Source organism: Halichoerus grypus, chromosome X, assembly GCF_964656455.1.
Source record: "Halichoerus grypus chromosome X, mHalGry1.hap1.1, whole genome shotgun sequence".
Lineage (NCBI taxonomy): Eukaryota > Metazoa > Chordata > Mammalia > Carnivora > Phocidae > Halichoerus > Halichoerus grypus.
In genome coordinates, this window is record NC_135727.1 from 117,762,972 (window position 1) to 117,774,523 (window position 11,552).

General features: G+C 41.5%; 1 protein-coding gene across 4 annotated transcripts in view; it reads left to right on the forward strand.

Moving 5' to 3' along the window:
• LOC118535206 (sex comb on midleg-like protein 2) overlaps nucleotides 1-8,722 on the forward strand; it is a 94,869-nt gene extending 86,147 nt beyond the window's left edge. For 3 of the 4 annotated variants that reach the window (XM_078065348.1, XM_078065350.1, XM_078065349.1), the window contains exons 12-15: nucleotides 1,282-1,395; nucleotides 2,057-2,308; nucleotides 5,662-5,813; nucleotides 6,888-8,722. In XM_078065348.1, the coding sequence (XP_077921474.1) occupies nucleotides 1,282-1,395; nucleotides 2,057-2,308; nucleotides 5,662-5,813; nucleotides 6,888-7,016 (647 nt within the window). In that variant the 3' untranslated portion in view covers nucleotides 7,017-8,722. The remainder of the gene's footprint in view (nucleotides 1-1,281; nucleotides 1,396-2,056; nucleotides 2,309-5,661; nucleotides 5,814-6,887) is intronic. The other variant, XM_078065351.1, reaches the window with a different exon arrangement.
• The last annotated feature ends 2,830 nt before the right edge of the window (nucleotides 8,723-11,552 follow it).

Below are 11,552 nucleotides of genomic sequence, written 5' to 3' on the forward strand. Positions count from 1 at the left end.
TTTCTGAGGTTCAGCCACTTTTTTCTTGAACAAATGCTTTTTGGGTTGTTGTAAGCCTTTATGTAATGCCCAGAGTTTTTGAAAAATTAATTTTGCCAATCTCCTCGTTATTTTTATGAAGAAGTGGATTTTGCAGGTCTTTTAATCAGTCATCCCGGCAGTGCCTCTCTATGATGACTTTTAAAATATTTTGTAAATTATCTGGCTTTTTCTAGTTATCTCTGCAGGAAAAGTTTATCGTGCCTGAGCTTACTACAATACCCAGGAGCAGAAGTCAAGAGTCATTTTTATGTTTTATCAGCCCCAGATAGTAGACCATACACTAGCTTCATTAACTTTTTATAAGAAAGCATTAGAATATTACAAGTAAAAGAAAAGATTTTCTGATCTTGCTAAGATTCTGAGGTAACATACATCTGTAGAAAACTATACATTAGTATTTGAATTTTCCATATCATTAAATGAGTATGAAAAAAGCCAATTTTTTTCTTTATAGGAATTTAAATGTCCTAATTATAGAAATATTTGCCGTTCACAGAAGTATGTTTTGCCTATTGGTTTTTGTAGTCCATGAATAAAAATAAAATCAAGTGGTAAGAGCTCTCGTAGACTCTTTAGTGATCAGTAACCAGGTGAAGTTTGACTTTGGTACATTCTCACTGCAGTCTTCTCATGCAAGTTCTATTATCAGACTATTTAGATTTCTATTATACTTAATTTTTCCTTTTAGTTGGAGGTTAAATCAAGATACTGATTGATATTTAGAGTTTAATTAATAATTTGAGATGTCGTTACTTTCAGGATCATGCCTTAAAGAGTGGTCCTTTAGGTAAAAATGCATTTGGTTTAATAATAAGCTGTAGAGTTATAGGAAGGGTAGCTCTGGGCCAGGACTGTTGCCTATAAAATGAGATGTCCACTATACACTGTCTTCTCCTTCTCTGAATTCTTAACTTTTTTTGTTCATGAGAACAGTTTTCCTAGGCCTTTTTAGACACATTATAATTGATTGCCTCACTGCTTCCTGAGATACTTAGAGATATCTGATGATCCTAGAATAAATGATGCCTGGATATAATTCTTTTAGCTCTTGAATATGATGTCACTGAAATATTTAATGGGATGAAATCAACACATATTATTCATAAATAACCAAGTAATTGATAAATTGCTGATGAAGTCACAGTAGGCAAATGTTTTAGAAACAAAAATGTTATATGCTGATGATCTGAAAATGCTTGAGGAATGTTAGTTGTAACAGACACCTTTTTTTTTAAACAGTGAAAGAAGACATAACAGAAAAGAAAAGCCCCAAACGGTCTTCTCAGGAACCTATACCTTATGTTGCTCCTGTGTCACCTAAGCTCCCCAAAACAAAGATGCATGCCCCTAAAGGTAAAGAGTATTTACAAGTTCCTGGCATGGGAAGAAAACTCACTCTACTACCACTTAACTATATGCTCTTGGGTGGGGGTGTGTATTTGCCCAGATCAGGTGAGCATTGAGGCTCCTACTTTGGCAGCTTTGTCAAGAGTCTCATTCCCTTCAGAGGTACACAGTTGTCATTTCTCCTTACATAAAAGTAAAATAATTACAGTCACATTTTCCATTCAGCTTTGTATTACTGAAAGCTGATAAAAAGTGAATAGAAAAACCTAGTGCCTAGGGCCTTTCTCCACTGAAAGTTTTAAGTGTCCAAGTAGTAAGCAAGTGTTAGAAGCCAACTGTGTGATCCTATTATAATGGTTGTGAAGAACTGCATTCCTAAAAATGAGTGCTTCAGTGAGGTGTTCGCAGGCTTGGTAGCAAGACTGGGAAGGGACAGTTGCCACGAGAAATACAGGTGACATAGTGGAATCAATTTGGATTTTAAGACAGTGTCCATTACTATAAATGCCAAGGAGGGGGGTGGCCACGCACTTTATGTTAGAGGTTTATGGTTCAGTATAGCATGGCTTAAGTGAACTGTTGAAGATTAGGAGATGTTTTGACCTTTTAGTAGTGTTTAAGCTATAAGTCTACTGAAGATAATTGCCTTTGTCTTTTTTTCTTGTAGAAGAACTATTGTCTTCTGAGGGAAATGGCATGCCCAAAGAGGAAAAGCTTCCTGAAGATTCCAAAAACCCACCACTAAATCCAGCAAGTTCTTTAAGTGCTACCAGCAGAAATCCTGTAAGCACTCATACTGCAGTCTCCAGGAATTTTTCTGCAAGTGTGCCAGGCACCTCAAGTTCAGCACTAGTGGGGACCAGATCTACCAAGAGCAGTCACCATGAAGTTAAATTCCAAATGCAGAAGAAAAGTGAAGGTATATTTAAAAACAGTGATTCTCAACCAACGTGTTTCTTTCTCCTTAAGGTTTCTTTGCCCAACAACATCCCTTGAGAGTGTATCATATTGGAGAAAGTGCCAAGATTGAGGAGTTTGAGTCCTCCCTGTTTATGTTACTGTCAGGGTCAAGCCACTACAGATGCTCCGATCCTCATGGCGGCATAGAAGTATCCCTGGGGATCTGGGTCCCAGCCATGTCTCTCATAGACCTCTTAGATCAGTACTTCTTATTAACGGTTCCATTGTAATTTATCACTTCACTGGATCCTGTCTGGACTCAGAAACCTCATGTGACTCTGAGGCCGGGAAAGATGCACTTCCTCTCCTTTCTGATGTACTCTCTTCCTTGTCTCTTTTGAGACCTTTCCTGACTCCAGCCTGCGTGTGGCTCCCAGATCTGGGCTCTGGTATTCTGTTGTTGTAGCTGTTTCCCCATTCTCCATATCTTCAGTTACTCCCTCAGACCCACCAGGAATACATAACGTGTAAACAGGGCAGCGTCCTTTTGCCATTTGGAAAGAGCCAGAATAGTTTTCCATGTGCAAAGATAGTTACCCTCTACCCTTTTAAGGATGAAGGGGGTGGGGGTAGGGGCGGGCCGAGGTGGGGTAAGGGTGGGAATGTGTTTTGTCCTTTTTCTCCTGGTAGGCATCTAGGCAAGGTGAGTATTGAAGGCAGTAGGAACCATCCAACTTGATTGCTTTTCTTAATGGATGTTTTCTATGGGCAACTGCGCTGTATACATGCTATGACATGTTTAATATCATCCCCCCATCTCCCACCTCATGTAGATCGTCTCTGCTTTCAGAATGACATTTGCAAGGAGTCTGATGGTAGATGCTTATCCCATCAAGGGTTAGTATACCCAGAATTTTTAGGTATTTTCACAAAATAAGAGCTTTGAAGACAGGCCTTCTCAGCAAAAGGCTATAAAAGGTTACCCCTGATACTGAATTCCTCACTTTCAAATGTATGACTAATACTACTATGCCAAAGTAGCCTGTATTTGAGCTTGAGAAGTCTAGCTTTTGGTCTTCCCAGGAGTGGAAAGACTAATAGTAATAACATTACTTACTGGTGATTTACTTAGTAATAATAGAAATCAGCATCATCTTCATCACTATCTGACGTGTGCCAGGCATGTAATATTTTACATAGCCTTTACAGCAATTCCTTAAGACGTACGTGCTGGTAAACATTTTCATGTGAGAAATCTGAGAAGTCACTTGACTAAGGTCCCCAGCTAGAAAGTGGCTGGGTCAGTCCTTGAATCCAGGCACTCTTGACTCCAGGCTGTACGCTTAACTGCTGGGCTGCTTCCGTCTCCAGAGAATAGGTAAGCATTTCCCTGGGAAACTGTCTAGAGGTGTCATTACTATTGTTTTCTTGAAGGTCTTGGAACTGTTACTTAAAGCTGAGTCCACCCCTGATTGCTGGTGATGCTCTCACAACCTCCTGCCCTGCCCCATTATTTGAATGAAATAAATTGTTCATTTTTGTTATAGGAAAGAAATCCAATAACACTGTTGTGGATAAAATCAAATCACTTTTATTTATTTCGGAAACACTGATACTCTAGTGTAAGACAGAGCCATTCAGGAGAAAAGCACGACTGGACTTTGATTATTTTTCACATAATTAGTTTATTTCATGTAATTATTTGAATAACACTAATGTTTACAACTTCTCTGATTGTTTTGAAGGTATGGGCCCAATTGAATGATTTCTCCATAATGAATTAAACATAGATGATCTTATAGTTGTTTTATTTTTAATATAAAATTATAGTTTTATACCATCAATTATATCTTTGCATATAGTTTTTCTGTAGTAATCTATAAAACTGGTTGCATGTTATTTAAGATATAACAATACCGGATTCTGATGACATAAACCAGAAATCCCACAAAAAAGTTATTTAGAGGTATGATTAGCTTGATTAGCTTTGCCAGTAGTTTTTTCATCTTAAGTCTTTCTTAGAACTAAAGGAGAAGACTTTTCTGCCTAAATTGTTAGAATGCCTTAGGCATGGCATGGTCTATACCATCATCATTTTCATTTGGGTTGAAATAGTGCAGTAGCATTTCTTGGTAGATATGACCAACATTTTTATCTCTGACAAGTGAAAGGGAGGATATGTTTTAGTAAAGAGTTTTTGTTTCACATCAAAGTTGTCATATTGAAGGAGAAAATAAGTACACTTTTGAGCTACACACAAAAAAACTTACGTTCTGAGTTCTTTTATCTTCTGTTTTTCTTTGCCCTTTACCTGGGTAAATACTCAAAATGCCCCTAAAATGGCTGGAGCCCAAATGATAGGAAAGAAAACGTATATCTTTGGTTAAATCACACCAAAAAAGACCAAATTTGTGTTGACGGTCCTTGTTTAAAGAAACAGATCTTCCCGGCAAATTACAAAACTCACTTCTGTTATCACACACTATCTTTAGAGAGTCAAGTGCTCTGGTTGAATAAAATGAATACTTGTCTGGACACAAAGAAATTACAGCACAACTTGGTGAACAGCACAGCTAAAACTTTTTGAGGTATGAGTGCTTAATTCTGTTTCTCAATTATTTCTTTTTTTTGACCTATAAACATTCAACCAGAGTATCTGTTACTATGCAATTAAACTTGAGAGAGGTATTCAGTATAATGTTAAAGTTACTTCTGACCTAGCCAAGCAGAAAATAATCCTGTTTTCTTCAAAATTCAGATAACCATTTAAGCCTTAAGAGACAGGCATTTGAAGAGTAAAGTGATGCTAAAATTATCCATATTGAATACATGGGAGAGATTCGGTAAAACTCATTTGGTTCTCAAACATAATGGGGTTATTGAGATTCCTTGATTAAAGTGAATAAATTTAAGCAACTATAAAACTAAATCTGGAGACTCTCCATTCTATTTAGCTAGTAAAAGAAACCTAATCTAGACAGACCAAGAGGAGACAGATTGAGAGAAATTCAAGAATAATAGGTTAGCTTAGATTAACCTCATTTACCCCAAACACCAGATCTTTTGCTGTCTTTGCCTGTGGCCCACAAGGCCTCAGATTGATCAGTCTGTTTTATGATTTTTGAGGCTTTAAGGTAAATTCTGAAGCTGCTTTTGTTGTTTGGGGGAGGTCAGATGGGGTGCTCTTGGGTAGCCATCCTCAGGTCATCCTAATCTAGGCTTTCACTGGATTCTACACTTGGAGTCCTGGGTCCTTGCTGGGGTGCTTAATAGAAGGTTCCAGGAATGGGACCATTTCTCCCTACCTAACATCTCTTCTTTCAGGATAATGATCAGGTCAAGTATGATTTGTCTTTTTTCCCCCCATTGAAGCTCCAAGTTATATAGCTGTACCTGACCCCAGTGTCCTGAAACAAGGCTTCTCTAAGGACCCTTCAACCTGGTCTGTGGATGAAGTGATACAGTTTATGAAACATAAAGATCCTCAGATATCAGGCCCCCTCGCCGACCTCTTCAGGCAACATGTAATGTATCTTTTGATCCGGTTTTCCTGCCGTAATGCCTTTCAATGACCTCTGTGCAGGCCCTTCAGTTGGATGGATGCTGATTAGTGTGGATGGTGGGGGAACCCTATCAACTGATTTTTCCATATGTGAGAAAGGTTACTTGGCCCAAAGTTAGATTCTTAAATGGTAGAGGCTGGATCTGTGCTTTAAATGGGTACCCGAGTACCTAAAATACTACAAGTCTTCAAGTTCTCAAGAGAAGATGATTCAGCATGGCCACTCTCAGATGTCTTCTCCCACAAGGATCCTCCTCCCCACCTGCTCCCTGCTCGGCCCCAGGACCGTGAGTAGGAGGGGGTAACCACAAGCTGTGACAGGGTGTCCTGCCCAATGAATCCAGCAACTGTGTAAGATTAAGTACAGTTTTATTTTAAATAGGAGCTCATGAATACCAAATAATATGCTTCTCCGACATAAATTGGTTAATTAAGGAAATAAAAAATTTTAGGAGGATGCCTTGTGTCTATTAAGTAATGTTTATAGTCTTTTGTAACAAATCAGTGACCAAATATCTTCTGTCCTTTTTAGTATTCTAAGAAAATCGGTGATTAGTTTTAGCATTTAGTTAGTTTAGCTTCAGACAACGAACTGATGAGCTTCCAACATGAAGACAACACTGTAGAGCACATGTACGGTTTGCATTGGTGCTGACATCCTCATACTCCCAGCCTTGCTAAGAAAGTTAACGACCGTCTGAAATTCAGTTCTACAGTTCATAGCTTTCTAACCTTTGTCATAGATACGTAGTATTTTATTCAACACACAGTATTTAAAAGGAGATAGTTTGGTGCTTAGGCCAATTTTGAAAGATACTGGGTTAAATTTCCTTTTTCTTAAAATTTGAAGTGAATTTAGAAATTATCAAATGATGTCTTGCTGTATAAATTATATTTTTAATAGTTTTCAGGAAATAAATGCATATTCAGAGAATATATATCGAGAATGTACAACTGCTCTCTATTTTACATGTTCTTATATATAACTTGACAAAATATGAATGCATTATTAATTGTAATTTCTTTCTCTCTGTAGGAAATTGATGGGAAGGCCCTGCTACTACTCAAAAGTGATGTGATGATGAAGTACATGGGGCTGAAGCTGGGGCCGGCATTAAAGTTATGTTACTACATTGAAAAACTAAAAGAAGGAAAATACAATTGAAAAAAAGTGTGTAAGTTTAGATTGGACAGCATTCTCTGTTAGCCTGATAACTTTTAATTTAAAAATATTTTAATTCCCCTAGCAGCTTTTGTTTGGTAGACAGTTCCTCTAAAAATAGGTTATATCCAGAATTGCAGAACAACATGATAGTCCAATCTACTTCTTTAAAAAACCATTTACGTGTTAGTATTAGCATATTCAAATTGGGAGTTCTTTATGTCTTTTTATTGTTTTACAGTTTACAGTTTATCACTTTGTACAATTTACAATGTATTTTCATGCTGGAAACAGAGAAACACCTTTGATTTCAGTTAATGTTTTTTTTTTTAATTTAATTTTATTATGCTAGTCATCATACAATATATCATTAGTTTTTGTTGTAGTGATCCACTAAGTTAATGTTTATATATAGAACCAAAACAGCTAAATCCCAAAGGGGGAAGTATCAGGGACTGACAAGTTCTCTAATGAAATCTGTGACGAGTTTTCCTTAGAAGAGAATTTAAAGATGCAGCTGTAGATACTATCTCTTTCTCCAGATATTTTATGTCTGTTACTACAAGTTCTGTTCCTGTCCTGCCAGTCTCTAGAAAGGGAAAGCCATATAAGTTATTTTCCTTTTGTTATTATTTCTCTGTATGTTGTATTTGTTCATATTTAAAGAAAAAAAGCAAGCTTATAAACTTTCATAAAGTGTTCTTATTCAGTTTTTGATAACTTTTGAACAATTATAGGATAAATAGAATGGTTGTTTTATGCAGGAGATATTATACTACAAGGGTGGTTTGGATGGAGTCTGATTAAATATTTTTCAATAATATACCTGTTATTTTAAAACATTACATATTTTCGCTAAGTGTAGACATTTAACTGGGCATTCATTTCTCACATCTCTATATGAAGACACCTGTGCCCCAATTTTTTAAAGATAGATATTTTATTGTCTGTGTTTATTCCTCATATGGATACTATACCGTATTTATATATTATTCTATACCTGTAGGTATACAAACAAGTAAATCTGTTCTTTTTGAATTTAATATGGCACTTTGTACTGCCACAGAGGTAATGGTGAACTATTTATATAGTTAGAGGTTTTTATTCTGTAAAAAATATGTGCATCAGTTGCTATTACTATTACCTCTCAGCTTTGTCTTCAGGGGATAAGAAACAATCCGTAGGTTGGTTTTCATACAGGGAAGCTCTCTGTCCTATGCAATGTTTCTAGTTAATTTGCTTAGCTCTGAGCCATTTATTCTGCTAAATTTTGGAAGATGCATTAATTCTGACTTATCATTTTGGGCTTTATTTTTAAAGTTAGAACTTTTAAGGGGAAATGGTGCTATATGTTGTAATTACATTGTATAAGTTTGGTGTAATGTTTATAAGCTATGAGAATCTGTGCTAAAAGTCTTAGCCATTTGTTGTAAATGCCAATAAAATATACACCAGGGGCATGAATGTACATTTTCTTTCTCAGAAAACCAAATGTACCTTATATAAGAATGCAACTATTTAAAGGGTGGTCTTATCTATGTTATTCCTTTTGTGTTAGAAGACAAAATTCTAATTTAAACCTGGTCTTATTTCAAATTGTTTGTGTGAAGATGCTGTGCCCAGTTGAACAGTCCTCAGGTGTTTGTATGAATACTATGTTTTACAGTTTTCAGATTTTAAAATATAATAAAGTTTTAAAACCACAATAATGTCAAAGCCTCAGATTTGATTTTATTTGCTTTCACCGCATGACATTAATGTACGAATTTATTAGAGTCGATAAAGAAACGCTCTACTAAGTTTGTGGTTTTCTGCGTCCAGAGAGTTGGGTATTAACACTTGCCCTCATTCTACAGATAAGCAGATCGCTAGCAGCAAAGGGCCGATCTCTTGTAGGGCCTAAACGAGACCCCAGGGGAGCAGTACGAAGTTCCGTCGGTGAGCTTTGTGCTCAAAACCTGTTGCTCGCAATGGTATTGGTGATGCGAGCGCGCTGGAAAAGACCAGGGCCCCCCACATATCTCGTCCCCGTCCCCGAGTTCCTACGTCTGCCTCACAGTTCTGGCTGCCCTTTTACCCCCGGGGTATGGTCTAGGCAGCTGGAGGGGGGGAGGTAGGTCGCTTATTCCTTAAAGCTCGTCTCCTGGGTTGCGAGCGCCCCTGGAGCCAGAGCAGGGGGTCCCACATGTCCAGAGTTACCTCGAGTATAGCAAGGAGAGTGGGGAAGCTCGAGCTGAGGACGTGCTCACCGTGGAGAGTTGCTTTCAAGGTGCAGTTCCATCCACCTTCAGGAGAAAATTGGGGGAAATGTCGGGAGGTAAAGGAAGGAACCCTGTCTGCCATGCATTGTGAACGTGGGCCCCGGGCGGAGGGCCAGGAGCCACACCGCCTTTCCGCCTTCAGCTCTCGCGGCTTACGGGGCGGAAAAGCCTCGGAGGCTCGGGCTTGGGGTCGCATCGCCTTCAGTATCTGACCCCTTGCCCCTCTCCCCTACGCCGGGAGCTTCTGCTCCATGCCTTTGAACCCCGAAGCTCCTCCCACTGCAGCAGCGTGTCTGCTAGTTCATTCGGAGATGACAGGGTCCTCGCCGAGGCTCCAAGGCTGCTGCTCTAGTGGCTGGAACGGGGCTGTCACTGTGCTTGTCTGGGACTTGGGGGATTCAGAACCACTTGCTCTTTCCCGTCTGGTTTGTCAGCTTGTAGTCCAGAGAGAGCATGCCACGTTAGGCTCTTGTGAACTCTCCGGGCTTTTAAAATGATCTTTCCTCTGGTTTTGCCTCTCAGTCCCTCCTTCCAACACCAGCTGGCGCAATTCTGCAAGCTGACCTCGCAGCCCTCCGGGCGCGTGGAGCATTTGCTTTCGTCTCTGCATGATTTCTGGTCATTGCAACGTCTTCAGAGTATGCGTTCCAGAGTAGGACTTCCCAGACTTTCAAACCCAGGCCCCCTCGGTAAGCATGAAAAAGCCAGGCCCTTCTGTAATAGGACTAGAAATGAAAAGCTAACCCTCGTGACTAGGAACAATGTCGTGGCGAGGAAAGCAGCGCTTTCCAAGTACGAAGGGGTTGCATTCACCGTTGGCTGAGTGAATGAAGTACGGTTGGAATTCTGGGGCTGTTTGTACAGCATCTCTGGGTGAGATGCTGGGACGCGCTCGTATCTCTCAGTCCTCTGACGTGGATCCAGGGAACGAGGGAGGGCTCTCGGGCATGGAGGATGTGCCGCCCGGGGCCCACGTTCACAATGCATGGCAGACAGGGTTCCTTCCTTTACCTCCCGACATTTCCCCAATTTTCTCCTGAAGGTGGATGGAACTGCACCTTGAAAGCAACTCTCCACGGTGAGCACGTCCTCCGCTCCAGCTTCCCCACTCTCCTTGCTATACTCGAGGTAACTCTGGACATGTGGGACCCCCTGCTCTGGCTCCAGGGGCGCTCGCAACCCAGGAGACGAGCTTTAAGGAATAAGCGACCTACCTCCCGCCCTCCAGCTGCCTAGACCATAACTGCGGTGACCCAACGTTCATGGAAAGGAGAGCCTCGGGCAGCTCATGATAGAGCACGTGAGCCAGTTCCTAGCGACTGGGAGCGCTAAGTGTCCTACTACTGCAGTAATTCTGTGTCCCGCTCTTCAGCTGAAGAACCAAAGCGTTGGGGAACTGATCCCTCAGGGGCGAGGGGGCAGGCGGGCAGGCTGTGGCCTCAGGAAGCCCCACTCCACCTTTGGCCTCACTGTGGCACCTGCCTTTGGCTGGCCTGCGCTGCTCAAGTTCATCGACGTCAGGGGGTGGGGGTCTATATGCTCCATGAGGCACAGAAAGAAGTCAGTCCAGTGGGGGGGAAGAACATACTACACGCTCTTTTTACATTCAGAGAAGATGAGAGAAACGAAGCTCCTTTACGTTGAATGTATGGACTGACACACGTGACGTGTTCCGAAGCGCTGCATGGGGTTGACACGCCCCGCCCCGCCCCCAGCCTAAGTTCTCCCCCGTGCAGCCTGGAGGCGGCATTTCCCAGGCCCCCTCGCCAGCGGTGGGGGTTAGAGGCCCCCGCGAGGGAGAAGGTGGAAGGTAAGCAGAAGCAGTTTGCCTCTGGTGGCTGCTCAGGACAGGCCTTTGGCCGAGCAGAAGGCAGGCGTGCATTTGGCCAGCGGCCACTGGATGTCGTCTGGAGATTTCCCCACGTCAGGCACGCAGGAGGCTGGAACCATGGAGGGGGGCTTCCCCCGCAACCCTTGCGTGCCTGGATCTCTGGGAACTGCCTGCCTCGCCTTGGCCCCCTGCCCTCCAGCAGCTGCAGAGGCTTCTGGATGTGTATCCAACCACTTCCACTCTGAAGACCTCGAATGTCACGAGTGCCCTCTCCAACCCTGACTGGTCTGCCTCCCTCAGAAGGTTGCCCCGGAGAAGCTGCCCACTGTTGGCAGGGAGGAGTAGAAGGTCCAGAGCGAGGGGCCTTTATGTAATCAGATCTGAGACGCCTCTGGCTGTAAGATGAGCCATCGTTTAATGGACCAAGTAGGAGAGAGGAAGGTCGCC